General features: G+C 38.3%; 1 protein-coding gene across 1 annotated transcript in view; it reads right to left on the reverse strand.

Annotated features, from left to right (window-relative positions):
* LOC307213501 (uncharacterized protein) overlaps positions 1–20,495 on the reverse strand; it is a 79,742-nt gene that overhangs the window by 22,535 nt on the left and 36,712 nt on the right. Inside the window, exons 17-18 of the mRNA XM_079971419.1 lie at positions 15,726–15,876; positions 12,507–12,691 (exon numbers count right to left, since the gene is read on the reverse strand). Coding sequence (XP_079827545.1) covers positions 12,507–12,691; positions 15,726–15,876 — 336 coding nt within the window. The remainder of the gene's footprint in view (positions 1–12,506; positions 12,692–15,725; positions 15,877–20,495) is intronic.

The following is a 20,495-nucleotide window of genomic DNA, read 5'->3' on the forward strand; positions in this document are numbered from 1 at the left end:
TTTTCATTTTTCATATAACCAGTTAGAATTCCATTGATGAGGGAAGCCTTAAGCTAATCCGGACTCTCAGAGAAAGTTCATTCAGATACAGAGAGAAGATGGTAGTTTTATTCCAGGGATAACCAACAGATTGATTGGGATGGATTGATCGATACCCGGGAGGTTCTGGTCGATTCCTGGCTCCTTTTCCTTTGTTTTGCCTCAGAGCAGCTGGCCCTTTCCCTCTCCCCGCCTGCCATTTTCTTTTTTTATATATATATAAATTTTTATTGATTAACATCAAAAAACAAAACAAGACATATTAGTTTCACATCAAGTTTTTCACAACTTATTTCTTTTTTAGGACTTCCTCCAGCTGTCCCGTAAATCATCCATAGTTATTATTTAAATTACGCATTTCTCAGATTTATATTGACATTATTTACCTCTTTTTTCCTATTCCCTTTAGACAATACTCCTTACTTTTTCACAGTGCTTCTTTAAATCCCTTTAGCGTCATCTGTCCCTCACTTATATATTCCAGATATTCCACAAATTTCCCCCAGACCTCGATGAACTTTTGGTCTCTTAAGTATCTAATCTTCCCTAATCTCTGCGTAGTCTAACAGTTTCATTCTCCATTCTTCCACAGTCGGTATTTCTTGTTGTTTCCATTTCTGGGCCAGTAACACTCTTGCTGCTGTTATTGCATATTGAAAAAATTTACAGTCTTTTCTTTTTATCTCATTTCCTACTATTCCTAACAGAAAGACTTCTGGTTTCTTTATAAATGTATATTTTAAGATCTTCTTCAGTTCATTATATATCTTTTCCCAGAAGTCTTTCACTTTCTTACATTCCCACCACATGTGATAAAAAGTACCTTCTTTATCTTTGCATTTCCAACACTTATTACATGTCTTATACATTTTTGCTAATTTTGCCGGTGTCATATACCATCTATAAAACATTTTCATCACATTCTCTTTTAACGTCATACATGCAGTAAATTTTAGGCCTTCCTTCCATAACTTTTCCCAATCCTCAAATTGTATATTATAGCCCACATCTCTGGCCCAACGAATCATTACCGATTTAACTTCTTCATCCTTTAAATTCCATTCTAACAACAGCTTGTACATTTTGGATAGAGTTTTACCATCATTGTCTATAATTTCACTCTGAAATTTAGAATCCTTGTCCGCAAAACCTCATTCTTTACCATCTTTTCTAAACATCTCATTTGTTTGGAAATAATGCAACCAGTCATATACATGTTCTTTAACCTGCTCGTAAGGTTTTATTTTCCATTTTCCTCCCTCTTTAAATAGTAGTTGACCATATGTTATCCACTTACTTTTCAGCCAGAGTGGCATTCTAGGTTCTAATAGGTTTTTATACCTATCCCATACCTCAATTAAAGGACCTCGGAAGATGTGGTTCTCAAAACCTTTATGGACTCTCTTTTTCTCGTGCCATAAGTACGCATGCCATCCAAATCTATTATCAAACCCCTCTAAGTCCAACAATTCATTGTTTTCTAATTTAATCCATTCTTTCAACCAGCAAAGGCATGATGCCTCATAATACAATTTCAAATCCGGCAGGGCAAAGCCTCCCCTTTCTCTTATGTCTGTTAGCAACTTAAATTGAATTCTTGGCTTTTTGCCCTGCCAAATATATCTTGAAATCGCTCTTTGCCACTCTTTAAAAATTCTATTCCCCTTAATTATGGGGATAGTCTGAAATAAAAATAACATCTTTGGAAGCACATTCATTTTAATTGTAGAAATCCTTCCCCAAAATGACAATTTCATTCTTCCCCACACCTCCAGGTCCTTTTTTATTTCCTTCCAGACTGGCTCATAGTTGTTCTTATATAGATCTATGTTTTTAGGAGTTACCCATATTCCTAAGTATTTCACCTTTTTAACCACCTCTATCTGTGTTTGTTGTTGCATTGCTTCTATTGCACCTTGGTCCATGTTCTTCACAATCATTTTTGTTTTTTTGTTTAATTTAAAACCTGCCACTCTTCCAAACTGTTCCATTTCCTCCAACACTTCTTTTACCATAATTATTGGCTCTTCAATCATTATTACCAAGTCATCCGCAAACGCTTTAATCTTATATTCATTCTGGCCGATTGTCACACCTTTTATTTCCTTATTTTGTCTAATCGAATTCAAAAGGACTTCTAACACCGTTATAAATAGTAATGGTGAAAGTGGGTATCCCTGTCTTGTTCCTTTTTGTATCCTTATTTCTTCTGTGACTACGTTGTTTATAATCAGTTTGGCTTTTTGTTCTGTATAAATTGCCTTTATTCCATTAAAAAACTCTTTGCCAACTTCCATGTATTCTAGATTTCTCAACATAAAGTCCCAAGCTATATTATCGAAGGCCTTCTCCGCATCCACAAACATCATTATGGCTTGTTTATCAATCCTGGCAGACAGATATTCCATCATGTTAATTATATTTCTTATATTGTCTTTCATCTGTCTGCCTGGAAGGAAACCCACCTGATCTTTAAGGATAATTTCTAATAAAATCTTTTTCATCCTCTTCGCAAGGATTCCAGCAAATATCTTATAGTCCGTATTTAACAGTGAGATCGGCCTATAATTTTTGACTTGGGTTAAACCTGAGTCCTGTTTTGGAATAAAAGTAATGTATGCCTCTTTCCATGTTTCCGGAATTTCTCCTTCTCTTAAAATATTGTTCATCACTTCCTTCAATGGCGTCGTCAAAATAGATTTCGTTTCTTTATAGTAGCAAGCGGTGAATCCATCAGGCCCTGGAGCTTTTCCCCTTTTTTGATATTTTATTGCTTCTTCTATCTCCTCTGTTTCAATTGGGGTATTCAGTTGTTCTTTTTTATCTGTCGGGATCTTCTGCACCTTTTTATCTTTCAGAAATCTCTTTATTTTCCTCAAATTATTTCTTTCTCTATTTTTGTATAATCTTCTATAATAATCCAAGAACCCCTTTCTGATTTCCTTCGGATTAGTTATCTCTTTTTTTATATAAATTTTTTTATTAAGGGTTTTTTCTTTAAAATACAAAAAAAAGAAACAACATATGCAAATAACAAGAAACAAACATAGTAATTAGCATCATGTAGTAACCAACTTTTCTTCATCTTTGGACTTCCTCACATCTCCCGCTCCTGCATTCCATATTTAATAAAACTTTAATCAGCGATTTGTCACCTTATTTCCATTCTTATTATACACATTTTCAATAGTTTGTCCCTAACTTTGAATATAATCTAAATCTTAAGTACCTAATTTTAACATATTTTTTGTTCAAAATTTATTATTCTCATAGAATCCACTCATTCTCATACTCTTTTCGACTAACTTTATGGTGCCCTGTTGTTTTCAAATCTCTCATCCTTCTTAACATTCATATAGTTTACAGTGTCTTTGTAAATAGTCCTTAAATTTCTTCCAATCCTCCTCCACTGCTTCTTCTCCCAGGTCTCGGATTCTGCCAGTCATTTCTGCCAGCTCCATGTAGTCCATCAGTTGCATCTGCCATTCTTCCAGCGTGGGCAAATCTTGAGTTTTCCAATATTTCGCTACAAGTATCCTTGCTGCTGTTGTTGCATACATAAAAAATGTTCGATCATTCTTTAGCACCCTCTGGCCGACAATGCCCAAAAGGAAGGCCTCTGGTTTCTTGGGGAAGGTATACTTAAATACCTTTTTCAGCTCATTATATATCATTTCCCAGAAGGCCTTAACCTTAGGGCAAGTCCACCAGAGGTGAAAGAACGTTCCTTCAGTTTCCTTACATTTCCAACACTTATTATCTGACAGGTGGTATATTTTTGCTAGCTTGACTGGGGTCATGTACCACCTATATATCATTTTCATAATATTTTCTTTCAAGGCATTACATGCCGTAAACTTCATACCGGTGGTCCATAACTTTTCCCAGTCAGCAAACATGATATTATACCCAATGTCCTGTGCCCACTTTATCATAGCTGATTTAACCGTTTCATCCTGTGTATTCCACCTCAGCAGCAAGTTATACATTCTTGAAAGTAATTTAGTCTTAGGTTCTAACAGTTCTGTTTCCAATTTCGATTTTTCCACCTGGAATCCTAACTTTTTATCCAGTTTAAAAGCCTCTTTAATCTGAGCATAATGTAGCCAATCTCGCACTTTATCTTTTAGTTTCTCCATACTCTGCAATCTCCAGTTATCTCCATCTCTTTCTAATATTTCCCAATACTTTGGCCATTTGACCTCCATATTGGGTCTTTTCACTGCTTTGGCTTCCATAGGTGATAACCACCTCGGGGTCTTATTTTCTAATAAGTCTTTATATTTTGTCCAGACATTAAACACTGCTTTCCTTACAATATGGTTCTTGAAATTCTTGTGAATCTTAACCTTGTCATACCACAAATATGCATGCCATCCAAAAGCATTGTTAAATCCTTCCAAATCTAAAACATCTGTGTTTTCAAGAAGCAGCCAATCTTTCAGCCAGCAAAAAGCTGCTGATTCATAATACAACCTTAAGTCTGGCAGGGCAAACCCCCCTCTTTCTTTAGCATCAGTTAATATTTTAAACTTAATTCTGGGCTTTTTGCCCTTCCAGACAAATTTAGAGATATCTCTTTGCCACTTCCGGAAACACTCCATTTTGTCCACAATCTGTAAAGTCTGAAAAAGAAACAGCATCCTTGGCAATACATTCATTTTTATAGCAGCAATTCGGCCCAACAAGGAAAGTTTCAGTCTTGACCAACTTTCTAAGTCCCTCTTGATTTCTGACCAGCACTTTTCATAATTGTCTTTAAATAAACTCAGATTCTTTGCTGTTATGTTCACCCCTAGGTATTTTACTTTTTTAACCACATTTAACTCTGTCTCTTTCTGAAACCTCTCTGACTCTAAAGTTGTCAAAATTTTTTCCAATACCTTAGTTTTTTGTTTATTTAGTTTAAATCCCGCTACCCGACCAAAGTCTTGAATCAATTGTAATACCCTTTTTGTACTACATTCTGGCTCCTGTAAAGTCAAAACTAGGTCATCTGCAAATGCTTTAAGTTTGTACTGTTTCACTCCGACCTGGATTCCTTCCACCAACCGGTCCCCTCTGATCATATTAAGGAGCACCTCCAGGACCGAGATAAATAACAGAGGGGAAATAGGGCAACCTTGTCGTGTTCCTTTTTCAATTTTAAACTCTTCTGTCACCACATTGTTAACTATCAATTTGGCCCTTTGTTCTGAATATATTGCGTCTATCCCATTTTCAAATCCCCGTCCCACTCCCATCCCTTCCAAATTTTTCTTCATAAACTTCCAAGAAATGTTATCGAAGGCCTTCTCCGCATCTATAAATATTAACACTGCTCTTGTGTTAATATTTGTTTGCAGAAGTTCCAAAATGTCAATAATATTCCTTGTGTTGGCAAACAAATGTCTTCCTGGGAGAAAGCCTGCCTGATCCTTATGGATCACCTCACTTAAAACCTTTTTAAATCTATTTGCTAAAATGTCTGCAAAAATTTTGTAATCCACATTGAGAAGGGAAATGGGGCGGTAATTCTTAAGTTGTGTCTTTTCCAATTCTGATTTGGGTATCAATGTGATGAAACTTCTTTCCACGTTTCCGGTGCTTTCTTCCCCTCCATAATCTCATTACAGACCTCCATTAGTGGGTGTATCAAGTGATCTTTCAATGTCTTATAATATTTGGAGGTAAGCCCATCAGGCCCTGGGGATTTGCCCAGTTGCATGTTCTGAATAGCAACTTCAATCTCTTGTGGTGTTATTTTACAATTCAGGATTGATCTGTTTTCTTGAGACAACATTGGTAATCCATTCTTTGTCAAAAATTGTTTTATCTCCGCCTCATTTTGCGGCCCTTGAGTATATAATTGTTTAAAGTATCTCTGGAAAGACTTCCTAATATCCACGGGGTTCTGAATATTTCTTCCTTCAATCTCTAGATTAGTGATCGTATTTAATTTTTGTCTCTTTTTCAACTGCCATGCTAGCAGTTTCCCACATTTATTTGCCGAGTCAAATGATCTTTGTTTCATCAACTTAACTTTCCACTCCACTTCCTGATTTATCAATTTGGAGTATTGTGCTTGGTGAAATTTAATTTCTTTCAAAATCTCCTTTGACTTCGGTTTCACTCTTAACTTCTTCTCACAATCTTTGATTTTCTCCAAAATCTTATCTTTTTTTCTCATTTTGAGCTCTTTTCTTTGCAGCATTCTGTTGTATCAGAAACCCCCTCATGACCGCCTTACTTGCATCCCAGATGATTCTTTTTTCCACTGTGGTGTTCAAGTTTATCTCAAAATAGTCCTTCAAAGCTTTTTGGGCCTTTTTGGTAATCTCCTGATCTCTAAACAGGTTGTCATTCATCTTCCATCTGAAGGATCCGGTTGGGATTAGTCTCATGTCCATCTTTACAGCTTTATGGTCGGAGCAGGTCTTTGGGCAGATTTCCACCTTTCTCGTCTTGGGTGCCAGACCTCTAGTTATCCATATTTGGTCATTTCTTGTCCATGTCAGTTGGGCTTCAGAGAAGAATGTTCCCTCTCTTCCCAGGGGGTTCTTTGTCCTCCAGATGTCAATCAAGTCCATATTGTCAGTCAGTTCAAAAAAAGTTTTAGGTAGTCTGCCGTCTTTTGTCACATTTTGGCTTTGAGACTTGTCCATGTTGGTTGATGCCACCCCATTCATATCTCCCATCATGATGATGTTGTCATAGTCCAGATAGTCCAGCATCATCTCATGCAACTTCTTGTAAAATTCCGATTTCCCCTCGTTTGGTGCATAAATTCCTAATATCAAAAACTTTTCTCCCTGATTTTGTATTTCAATTGCCAAAATTCTTCCTTGCTCATCTTTAAATAGAAATTTTGGTGACAGGCTCTCCTTTGCATATATCACCACTCCTCTTTTCTTAACTCGATCCGAAGAGATAAATTCTTGGCCTAATCTTTTATTTATTAGCACTTTTCTATGGAGCCTAGTCACGTGCGTTTCTTGCAAGCAGATTATGTCCAATTGTTCTTTTCTCAATATGTGAAAAATTCTCCTCCTCTTTTCCGGGGAATTACAGCCATTAATGTTCCAACTCAGAAGTTGCAGAGACATCCTGAACAAATCTGTTATTGCTCTGGTGGTGGTATCTTTTCCGGTTCTTCAGATCCCGAAGGTGCAGGTACAGGTGGTGGTTCAGACCCTGAAGGTCCTTCAATCCCTTTCTGAAGGTTCTCTCCGTAGGCCCTCAAAAATTTATCTTTGTCCTCGGCTGTTTTAATTTTAACCTTCTTCCCTCTAAAAGTAAAGGATAATTCTTGGGGAAATTCCCACCTGAAAACAATTGAGTTACTCCTCAGCAGTTTTGCTAGTTCAGTGTAGGTGGATCTAAGGTCCAAAAGTTGTTTCGGGATATCTTTGTAAATTTCAACTCTTTTGTCCGAAATATCCAGTGACTTTGCGTAGTGTAGGCCTAATATTTTGTCTCTTTCCTCCTTAGATCTCAAGGTAATCAAGCAGTCTCTGGGCTTATCTTTCCTTGCTACTCTTCCAAGTCTAAAGGCAGTCACAATCTTAAAGTCCTTTTCTTCCTCCAAAGGCCAAAACTTGGAGAATTCTTTTGTCAGGAACTCAATTAGATTCCCTTGTTCAAGTTCTGGTATCGACCTCAATCTCAGATTATTTTCCCGATTCCGCAATTCAATCATAGACAAATACGCCTGCTGTTCACCGACCAATTTGTGCAGTGGTCTTACCTCTTATTCTAATTCTTCTACTTTTTGGCTGGCTTCCTCGGCCAATTTGCGGCTACAAGTCAAGGTCAAACTAAGTTGTTCCCATGAGAATCCAGCAGCCCAGAGAATAAACAGTCAAATAGGAGGAGAGGAAAGAAAGAGCAAAGTCACATACAGCTGTAAATCCAAAGACCTCTAGGGGGAGTTCAAATATGTTTTGAGGGAAAAAGCCAAATTGTTAAAGTCCAGTTAATTTCCACAGCCCCACTAAATTCCAAAGAACCTTCAATTTTTCTTGCAGTTGGCAGAGTTGGTTTAAAAAGCACTACAATGTCTCTAATAAGTGCCAGAAGGGATGTTTCAATGTAGCAAGTTCACAAAAACTCAGATTGTAACAAGCCCAAGTTGCAAAGTATCCAAATCTGCACTCTGACAGTTCTATTAATCAGGCAGCTCCACTACCTGGGTTCTCAGTAAGGTTGTAAACTCCAGTAGAAGAAGTGAAACACAGTCCATAAAAGAAATAAATCACTTAGAAAAATTAAGTCCTGATTTAGCTTTAAAGCAGCTTCAATGGATGCACAGATTGGTTGTTTTTAACGCCTCTTCAAAGGCTCCAAACATCAAAGTCTTTTGCTTTAGATCTTAAACAGAAGCGGAAGACGGACTTCCTGTTTACGTTTTCCGCTTTCGGCCGAATTTATAAGAATTTATTTATTTCCAATTGTCTTTTCTTACTCACGGGTTGTTGCTTTTCAAAATTGGATGTTTCCAGGAAGAAAGGTCAGCGCTCACCGACAGCAGCTATGCGGCTTCACTCCACGGGAATAGCGATCGACTCACAGTGCCGCAATACCCCCTCCACATTCAGAGACCCCTTACGAGGTCCCCTCTCCGTTTCGGGGGGCGCTTCTGGCGCCCGCCGAGTCCCACGGCCACAGGCTCTTGCTGCCTGTGGTTTTCCGATGTGGGTCTCCGCTTCGCCGTAGCAGACGACCCGTTTCCGCGGAGCCCCCTCTTCGCAGTTAGAAGAGGGCAGCCATTGCCGTTCGCGCCGCCTCCGGAAGTCTCCTTCGGATTAGTTATCTCTTCTCCTTCCACTGTAATTTTGTTTATTGTATTCTGTTCCTTTCTTTTTTTTTATTTGCCATGCAAGCCATTTTCCTGATTTGTTCACAAATTCGAAATTTCTTTGTCTCAGTTTTTTTATATTCCATTCCACTTCTCTATTTATTATGATAGCAAACTGAGCTACGTGTGTCTCTTGTAGACAAATGATATCTAGATTTTTCTTGTTTAAAAACTGTTCAATTTTATTCCTCTTCTTTTTTTCATTCATCCCATTGATGTTCCAATTCCAGATTTTAACGCCATGATGTCTTGATTTTAAATAACTTTTATTTATATTTCTATAATTTGGCTGTCTCTTCTTCTTCCTCCTCTTCTTCTTCCTCCGTTTTCTTTCCATTCTCTCCCTCTTCTTCCTCTGGTTTTGATTCTCCTGGCATTCTTCCCTCTGCTCCTTTGGTCTCATCCACATCTAATCTTAGTTCTTTGTACTTTCTCAGAAATTTCCCAGTTTCCTCTGGGTTTGTCAGTCTATGCCTCTTGCTTCTATACATAAATGAGATTCCTTCTGGGAACTCCCATCTAAATTCGATGTTGTTTCTCTTTAGCGTCTGTTCCAGTGCTTTGTAAGGGTCTCTTCGTTTAAGCAGCCTAATTGGTATATCTTAAAAAATGATTATGAAGTTCCCATCTATATTCAGTCTTTTCCCCCTGTTCTTCTGTAAGATCATATTTCTCATTTCTCTATCTTTAAATGTGATCAGGCAGTCCCCTGTGAATCTTTTTACTTTAGTTGTTTTCACTCTCATTCTGAATGCACTTTGGACTGTTTTTGCCACTTCTTCTACGGGTAGTTCCATCCATTTTGCCAATTCTGCTATCAGTTTCTCTTTAATATTTTCTCCTTGAGTCTCTGGCACAGCTCTAAGTCTCAGATTCACCTCCCTCTGCCGTAATTCATTCATAGCTATTACATCCTTCATCTCCTCTTGAGTTTTGTTTAATTCCATTATTTCTACTTTTAATTTCTCCTCCTCCCGTTTGACATCTTTCATTTCCAATCTTGTCTTCTTCAATCCCTCCTCTACAGATTGCGTTCTTCTGAACGCTTCTTTTATTTGCCCTTTTAATTCATTTACTGTTTCGTCAATTTTTTTATCCATTTTTCCAATCTTATTATCCACCTGCTCTAATTTAGACTCTAAATTCTTTTCACTCTGTTTAATTTCCGCAAACATTCTTAAAATATCTGCTTTAAAGTCTGTTTCTTGTTTAGACCCTTTCCTCTCAGCAGGCGTCCCACATCAGCCCCTTTCTTTGCTGGGTTTGACATTTTATCCTAATTACTCCCCCACACACAATAACAACCTCTTGCCAAGCCCCCAAGGTTTTTCAATTTCACACTTTTACAGTTATTCAAATTCAAATAGTCCTTATAAATTATATATACCACCAAATGTCCATATAGGGTCCAATCGTGTCGTCTTCTTGCCTCCACTCAGGCTAATCCTTTTTATAGTGTTGTTCTCTTAATGGGATCCAACCAACACGAGAGGAAAATAAAATATTTGAGTATCAAATTAGTATCTAGTTCTCCAAATTCAAATGGGAGAAAACGAAGAGAGAATATTTCAAAGTCCACTTCACATGTAGCAAAAGATAACACAGTTATAAATCCAGAAAGCTTGAATATCAAATTTGTATCCAATATTATGTCCAAATATTATGTCCAACTTTTAACCACCATCAAAGAAAGAGTGTAACATTACCCCGCCCACCATTTTCAGCTGATCACTGTGAGGCAAATTGTTTCCATAGCGATCTTTTGGTGAATGACTAATCCCCTCTCCCCTTTGCTCTAGTCTGACATTTTCCCCTTAATAACGGAGATTTTCTCCATAAAAAAGGCTCAAGAACCTTGGCCTTAACCCCTAAAATGGAACTTTCCTCTCTAAAAGAAGCTGAACAACTTTGGCTGCCAGTCTCCCCCCTCCCCCCCGTGAGTAGATCGCAGTCTCGTGGGAGCTGGACGTCCCTGTTCTAAGCCAGAAGCAGAAAGTCACAGAATTAATTGGTAGCATGGAGATGCCAGAAGCAAACCCAGTTGCCAGATTTATTATTACAGACTTTTTAAAGAACCCAGAGGAAACAAAGCCATTGCCTGACATCAACAAATACAGTTCAGAATCAAAATACATTGCAGCCACAGATGTTAACATACCCAACTTCCTCAACCATTCCTCATAAGGCATGGTTTCCAGACTCTTTTTCATCTTGATCACAATTCCCTGCACATCTACCTGGGAATATGATGCTTCAAGATATTTGAAGGTATATGTTAACATGGGAATACCTGCAACCAGATTTGTGGATTGATCTCTATGCCCCAAGTGTCATAAGAACTCAGGGCCAGGTTTTAAGTAAGAGATGCTCCAATGCTAGTTTCATGGGATTCGACACTATGGCAGGTAAAGGGGAACACTTCAGGTTTGTGACAAAGCATGCACCAATTCCACCACTAGGCTACTCAACTCAAATACCCTTGTTGAACAGTGGTGTTTAAAAAAAGGCTCGCATTGCATACCCAGGTAGGCTAAGCAAGCCAGGAGCTTGTGAGTCTTAGAAACGTGGCAGAGCACAGAGTTGGTGGGGCATGGGCGATGTTGTAAGCCCAATAGCAGGAGTAAGGTCCAGGTCTTCCTGAGATGTTCCAGGGGGTGGCTGGAAGGTGAATCTCTGCAGGAGACTTGTGAAGAAGAGGAAGAGCTCCATTTTGGCAAGAGTCTCACCTAAACATGCTCTCCGACCTGTAAGGACACACAGGCAGCAGAGAAACTGGGTTTAGCAGTTGCTCAATAACATCATCACAAATACTTTAAAGCAGATTAAAATGCAGAGATAAAATAACAGCTCACAGTGCCCATCTTAAAAGAATTATGAACTCCCAATACGAGCCATCATGCAATGGCAGGGGTGGGAAACCTTTCTCAGCCTGAGGGCCACATTCCCTGGTGAGCAACATTCCAGGGGCCGCACACCAAGTGGTCAGATCTAGTGGCAGAAATGGCCACAGCAACTGATGTGATTCTTACCTTTGCACAATAGGTTACATTCCAGGCATGTAAAAATCCCATTGACTAAGTACACAATATGCTGATATACACAAAAGTAAAAAAAAATACCTGCAGAGAAAGGCATGAAAGCATCCCTCTTTAAGAATTTTCCTTCAGAGTTGAGAAAATGCCCAGGATAGAATTTATATGGTTTCTCCCATTGAGATTCATCGTGCAGCACAGAGGACAGCAATGGTATGATGTATGTCCCCTGCAAAGGCAAAGCAAGAGTCATTTTAAAATAACGTGTATGCCTCTGGTACAATAAATATTTAGTGTAGGAGAAATGAGATTTGAGTTCATCTGAGAAATGTCTTTAGTGTGACAAACTTTAATGTATAAACCATGATCTCCCACTAGAAATGGTTTCTTTCCCAACCTTGTGCTCCTTTCCACTGAGATCTGTTTAATGGGTTGAAGCTGATGCCTGACAGCTTCTGATGGGTAGATTGCTTGCTTACAATGCAATCCTATACAAGTCTGCGCAGATGTCACCCACACTGAAGTCCAAGGGGCTTACTCCCAGGAAAGCCTTAAAATGTATTGTAACTAGTGGGCAGCAGTTCAATGAAAAGGATCACCTTTGGAATGAAGTAGCCATTGAGGGTAACATCTGTAGTCGTGGCATGTGGCAGGTTGGTTGGGACAATATTGGCAAACCTCTGGATCTCATGGACCACGGCATCTGTATAAGGCATTTTTGTTCGGTGTTCAATCCTTGGCTGAGAAGATCCAACAACCTTTGCAATTTCTTCTTGGACCTTTACTGGTGGCAACAAAAAGAAATACGTTTATTTTTCTGCTAAGATTATGAAGGGATGTTCTATTTCTGTGCCATTATTGGGAAACATTGGTTCTCTTCTGTGTGGCATTCTGGGAGATTCTGGGAACTAGTGCTACCCCCCCCCCTTCTTGCCTTTCTTGAAATACTCAAGTCTCACCTTTAATCCTCTAGCTTTGCTTATAATCCCTCCTACACATTCCACAAAGCTGTACCAGGCACACAAGCATTCCCCTCTTTTGGTTCACCCTAAGTTCACACTGATATACTCTTCTTCAATGTATAATTGATTATGTGCTCTTATGTTATGATCATAACATTAGTAATAGCTTTAGTCATATTATAATCAATCTTAGTTATAAGTGGATTAAGAGCTTTCATACCTGTCTAAGCTCTACCTTGTTTGAACTATTGAAGATTAATGTGTATATGTAATCCCGCCTTGTACCCGCCTTATGCATATGTTAACCAATCAGCGATGAGTTTCTTTGTCTCTATAATAGCCAATCAGCCACTAGCTCATTTGTGGCAATGCTTGTTAATACTCAATAAAAGAGAGACTCTGAGAGCTTGCCAAAAAAAGGACGTCTCTCTGATCATCACCTACTTGTCTGTCTTGATTCTCCACTCCTACAAGATTATCTCTTTGACTTTGGCTTTTGTCTCTCAAAATATTAATCTCTCCAGCATAGAACGGGAATAAACTCGTTCTACAATTCCATAGGCTCGCAAATTTAATCTCTAGAATTTAACAAATGTATTTTTAAGAAGGACAAACAATATAGACAATAACCTGATATACTGAGGGAGAGAAATTCATCCAGGAGGATTATTAAAATATCACTGCTGGGAATATTCTGAAATGGTAACTTTTACATATAAAGGTCAAAAACAAAGATTTTGGGATCCTCCAGACCCCGACAAATTTTGGAGAAAATATGGGAAAGAGTTAGCTGGAGAAAGAGCATTTGGAAGGGAAGCTGGACAGGAAGAGGTAGATTCAACAGAGGTAGAGGCAAAAGACAAATAAATAGAGAATATACTCACATACTTAGTCTCCAGAATGTGACACTGGTATTTTTTAAACAGGAAAAACATTTTAGCCAATAACTTGATATACTGATGTAGGGAATTTCATCCAGAATGATTATTAAAATATCACTGCTGGGAATATCCTGAAGTGGTATCTTTTACATATAAAGGTCAAAAACAAAGATTTTGTGATCCTACCAAGCCATACAAATTTTGGAGAAAATATGGTGGAAAATATGGTGGAGAAAGAGCATTTGGACAGGAAGAGGTGGAGGCAAAAGAGAAATAACTAAGAGCTATCGACTTATTTCGATGTTGGATAACGATTATAAACTGTTTGTAGACATATTAGCTAATAGGTTGAAAACTGTATTAAAAGAGAAAGCATTTAGACTCCGAGAAAGCATTTGACAATGTCTCCTGGGACTTTATATGTTTAAGGCTTTGGAATATATGGTTTGTGGAGACAGTTTTATAAAAGGAGTTAAGGCAATATATACTGATCCATCAGTAAGTAATGTATTGACTGAAAATAGTTAAATAACTAAAGGAAATAAAGGAACTAGACAGGGTTGCCCACTGTCACCTTCCTTGTTTATAACAGCTTTAGAAGTTTTGGCACAAAGAATAAGATATAATAAAAAAAAGGTAAATAAAAGCGGGAAAGAGACAATAGGAAAAATATAATAATATAATATAATATAATATAATATAATATAATATAATATAATATAATATAATATAATATAATATTATAATATTTCATATATAGCTGTTGGATATACTGTGGTGATATTTGTTGAGGAACCAATAGAGTCAATCTCAAAGGCATTGGAAAAGATTATTATTTTTTTTTTTTAGAAATAGCAGGTCTTAAAATTAATAAAGATAAAACCAATGGAGGAGAATGAAACTTTCGTTACTTCAGCCATTAAATTGAATGTATTACTGACAATATTCTTTTCATTGTTTATTATTGTTGTTGTTGTTGTTGTTGTTGTTGTTGTTGTTATTTAGTGAATGTATATTATTTAGTGAAATCTTCAATGATACACTGGGCAATAGATATTAGTAATAATAAAGAAATGGAGACATGGGAAAGTTTATCAAATGTGGATCTAAAATTTACAGAATGTTATAGTTTAAGAGACAACTATATGAAAATGTTACATAGATGGTACCTGACACCTAGTAAATTGGCTAAAATGTATAAATCCAAACTGAATATGTGCTGGAAACGTAAAAAGATAGAAGGCACTATTTTTCATATGTGGTGGTCTTGTAATAAGGTTAAAGTTTACTGGGAAATGATATATGATGAATTGAAAAAGGTGTTTAAGATGTTTAAAAAGCCATAAGCTTTTCTTATGAGATCAGAACTACCTAGAAATTTATTTAGTATAGAATATTTAGAAATTTATTTATGTATGCAATTTATATAAATTTATACACATTTATTTATTTATGCAATCATGGCTGCAAGATTAATATTTGCTCAAATATGGAATGATGAAGAGATCCCGACAAGAGAAGAATGTATACAGAAATTAATGGACTACGCAGAAATGGAAAAACTTACTGGGAGAACAAGATTATTATTATTTTTGGAAAGCAATGGAAATGGTTTATTATGAATTTATAAACAAACTGTAAACATACTAAGACATTGGCAGGATTAATGAAAAAACCCACAGTTTCAATATATCTATGGGATATATACAGAAATATATATCTAAAATAATATGTTGAGATAATTTGGAGTATGCAGGAATATGAAATGAAATGTAAAGAACCACAGAAAGAGGGAGAAGGGAGTCCAGGTTGAAATGTTAAGCTTATGACTGAACAATTGTTGTGAATATATATATATATATATATATATATATATATATGCAACTTATAAATATTTTCTCTCTCTAATAGTTACATATAACTGGAATTTAGATATCTCAGAATAATGGGAGCCAACCCAATTAAAAGCACTCACTCTGAATTTCAGGATGTTTCATCATTAGTAACAGTCCCCAGCGCAGTGTGGTGGAAGTTGTCTCCATGCCAGCACCAAATAAGTTGGCCACAACAGCTTTTAAGTTTTCGTTGTGGAAATATGCATTCGTCTTCTTCTTCTTCTTCTCCTCCTGGGTTGCAAAGAGTATGAACTGATTAAAACGAATGTAGTGAGAAAATTTCATGTGCAAAGATAAAAATGAATAGCTGACTGAACCCGATGATCCAAAGTATCATTGCACATCACCCCAGTCGCTAAGTAGTGAGAGATTCCAGGCTTTCCAGACTATGCCATCATGATGATATAGGGTTTATTTATTTATTTTAAAATAATGTTCATTCATTTTCCAATAAAAATCTTCCAATTATTAACAAATCAAATGAAATCATATACAATATTACCAATTATATATTCCAAATTCAAAGAAATTTCAAAGGTAGGATTCCTCATGTCCTGGGTTTCAGAGATAATATATTTATTTGTTTTCTGCTTTCTTGTTAATTTCCAGTTTCCAAATTCTGATTTACCGTCCTTGTCTTCTCAATCAATCATTCGCTGGTATGTGACTCCCAATCTTGTTTTAACAGGAGCTTTTATTTCAATATTTCCCTCTCTTAGATTATTTTAAAAGACTGTTCTCTCTTGTTCATCTCCTTCTGCTGAAAGTCCTGGGCTTCCACCCAAAGTTAAGAATAACGGCCCTGTTTTCTCTTTGTTCTCTTTTGATGAACTGATGTTTTGAATGTGTCCAGTAAATGCAATTAGGTGAGGGTGTGCTTCATAAACAGTAAGTTATATAGAAATTGTTCCAGCTCTTCTATGCACTCCATGTCCCCCCACCAGTTTTCCCCAGCCCTAGGAAAACCGGCAGGCACCCAAAATCTGCTGTCACTCTCTCTTCAAACCATGTGTAAAAATATATCCATGCAAGCAAATGCATTTTTATGTAAAATACACCCCTTTTTATAATTGAGAAAATATTTCCAACCTGTCTGGGGAAGGAGGATTCTTCTTTTTGTAAGTGTGCAGCAACCACCACCATCTTATCTCTTCTTCAGCCCAAGCCACTTCAGCCCAAGCGACTGTATAATTTAGCAGATTTTTCTTTCATTTCCTCCATCCAGGAAACGCCCATTTTTGGTCTGAATCTTAGTAATTTTTAAAAACAGGTGTCCCTGCTCGAGAGATTGAATCCAGAGAGTTCTTCTGTGCCAGGGTCCAGCACCCAGCGTCCTCTGCCCCCACATCTTGTTGTGGGCGACAGATATCAGAGAATCTGTGGGTGAGACAGCCCCCTCACCCCCTGGAGGGATCAGCAGGACAAATTACCCTCATATTAGTCTTGAATTTCTGGCACAACTGGGTGTCCTATCTCATGGGAAGCAGCCATATCCCTTGGCAAGAAACAGGAAGTCTGATACAGGGTTTATTTACACATATATACAACCCGAGCCTAAGATAGAGGGGCTCAGCATCAAGACCCCAAAATGTCTTGCTTCTCCATAGTCACAGCTGTTGTTCACCATCTACCAGCTGATAGAGGAGGTTGGGGAAGCTTGGCAATCCATCTCCTCCTCCTCTGAAGTGAATCGTGGTGCTTAACTCCTTAGCCAACAGCCTTTCTTTAGACAAAGGAACTAGCGGCAGTATTTAGATGACAAGTATATGGCCCTCATCTCACAAAGATACTTGTCTGACTGATTCAACAAGAGATTCCTCCATTAGAATTAACCCTTACTGGGTACAAGATCCCCACAAGCTGGAATGTGCTCAGGCATCATGCAGACTGACCCCACAAACCTGCAACAGTATTATAATTGCATACATGGAAAGCAGAATTTCTGGCAAACACTTGTGGAGATCTGAAATCAGGGTTACCATAAAGTGTTGTTTTCAGCTGACATATATGGTTCTCAGTTGAACTTCTTTAATGCATTTACTCATAGTCTTTAATGTATTTACTCATAGTCTAAACTGGAAAAATGACACAGAAATACCACATATTCATCTGGAACTGTTTCATTAAACTGAGATAGACAATGTGGTGCCCTTCATATTTTGGAGATAGCAACTACCTTCAGCCACACTTTTCAACACCTGTAACACAAATAGAGATGCTGGTTGTAATAGCTGCCCGTCCCCCTGGGAGCCAGAAGGGAGTGAAGAGAGGAAGGAGTTCTTCCAATTGTTCATTCAATAGTTGCCGTACGGCACCGACCAACAGTGGTGTGTTTTTCGGGATATTCACCATACTGAGCACTTTTTCTAAGATCCACACAGTCCTTGCTTATCAGGGATATATTCCTAGCATATTTCTCTCACAAAGGCGCAGCCATTCAGTTTCACATTACAACCAGCAGATTCACAAGTGAGGCAGAGGATCAAAAGAAGAGTGAAATAACATTAAAACTTCTTAGCTGTTTAGAACCTTTATTTGGTACATATGTTAAAATATGCTTTTCAACAACTTATATTTCCACTATTACTTTGCTGCATATTTTGTCCTTTTTAAATCTATGCTGTAGTTCTCTCACGAAACAGTACTTGCCCAAAACTTGGATCTTAGCATCCAATAATTCTCCTTTCTACCATTTCCCCTCCTATCGTACAACTACTCTCCCAAATGGCCATCCTGCCTATCTAAAAGTGGCTCAGTCACAGACTGCTGTGAATTTGCAGCAGGACAAACTAGAAAACAAAAAAGAAGAGAATTTTTTAAAAGAGAAAAGAAAAAGAAAGGGGAAGAATAATAATTCTAAGATCTTTATTATTTATACCTTAACCCTTATTCCAGACCCAGAAGAGTGAACCCTCCCAGTTCCCACCTCTTTCCTCAGCTTCCCACCCTGAGGGATCCTCTCTGCATCTCACACAGATCCTTTCATCTTTGGTCCATCTCCTTCCTGAGGGTATCTTCATTTATCCAAAATATAGAACTTCAAAAAACAAAACATACATACAGATAGAACATACAGAGAATTAACAATGATTAAAAGTCACAGAAAACACAAGCTAAAAAATAAAATAAAGCAAAGGAAGAAAAGTAGTCTTCCGCATCTCTGTATGTGAATTATGTATATAACTATTATTCAAAATATTCAGATTTTCACAACAGCGTCTTTTATTTGTTTCATCCCTTCATACAGCTGTAAAGCTGTTGTTTTCCATTTAGGCAGGGAAAAGTCCAAGTCTTTTCCCACAGCTTCTATAGATTATTTCATCTGCAATTGCATCTCTGATCAAATCTCTCTAAACTTTCTGCACATCTCATCTCTTAACTGTGCTAACTGTTCATTATGGAATTTTCATATATTTTCAAGAAGCAATGAAGGAGTCAGTTATTTTTGCCTGATTAATGAGACCCCCTCCCCCCCACTTGAGCGTCTCCGTTATGCTGCCCTTGTGATGCAGATAGAATTCACTTTTATTTCCCAGTCAGGATAGCACAGGAAAGAAAGGAAGAAAACAGTTTTATAGGCAATGTAGATTGAAAGTTAAAAGCAAATTCAAGTGTGATGGCCTGGGATTTGGACTCGGATGCTGAACCTGAGGGATCCCAGCCTGCACAGGATTCCCCGCCTCCAGAACCAGCTGAGCCAGAGCTGGGGCATGAGCCTGAAGGGTCCTCACCTGTGCTGGATCCTCAGGTGCAGGCATCAGCTGAGTCTGCTCTGGCTCCTGAGGTGATGGAGGACCCATGGCCTGCAGGTGCTCCACTCTCAGCCCCGTCAGAGGAAGCTGAGGTTGCCTCTGGGTCCGGTAACCCTCCAGCCTCTCCTGAGTTGCAGAGGCTCAGGGCAGAGAGGAGGAAGGAACTAAGTTCCTGCAGGAGGAGTGCTCGCCTCCAGGCCAGGAGAGGTGAGTCACCAGGGGATCGGGGCCGCCCTATGCCTCGGGGCAGATAAAAGTCGGCCAGCCCCAGTCCCAACTTGCAGGAGCATCATTGTTGGTTGCTAGTTCCTGCCTGGTCCCTGTCCTGCTTTCCTGCCTGAGCTCCTGACCCGCCCTGGCTCCCTGCTTGCATGCCTGTCCCTGACTTCACCTGACTCCCTGCCCTGCACCCAGCTTCAGCTACTATGGACTGCCTCCATGTTGCGCCTTTGACCACGGACCGGACTTGGACCTCGCCTCTCGGGTAACCCATGGGACCAGCACACCAGGCCTGTAGATCTGCTTTAACTTTTCAAACTCATCAGTAATTAGTTTAAGATTTTAGAAATAATTTCCAACCTGTTATTTAGAACTTTGTTGTCACCCAACCAACTGTTTCCTTTTCTGGGTGCTAATTAATTGATAAGTAGAAACTCCAATTCATATTCATTTCCAATCTTAGTAATGGTTAAAAGAACTGAAGCCCTAATTTAAGGGTGATTGGTCAGTGCATGGGCCAATGTTTTTTCCTTGCTCCCCACCCTCAAAGCTTCCTATCTCCTCCAGTGTGAAGAATGCCTTCTTCTGAGCACATGAGGCATTATCCCGTCCCTTCTTGTATCAAAAGGGAGTCTGGCAACAAATATTTATGATTTGATTACCTCTCATTACTGCATAATTATCTATAATTACATGTTTTCTTGATCAGGGATTTTTTTTCCAGAAATGCTGTTGAACATGCAACCATTGACCCTGCAGAGGCAACTTCTGTAACACATTAACAATGGCTGACCATTGGGAAATGGTAGGAAGTATGCCAGGTTGGTCCCTTCTGAAGTGAGACCTCCTAACTACCCCTTATGCATTCGCTTGCAAACA

This window comes from Podarcis cretensis (genome assembly GCF_951804945.1).
Source record: "Podarcis cretensis genome assembly, chromosome: 3".
NCBI classification, from domain to species: domain Eukaryota; kingdom Metazoa; phylum Chordata; class Lepidosauria; order Squamata; family Lacertidae; genus Podarcis; species Podarcis cretensis.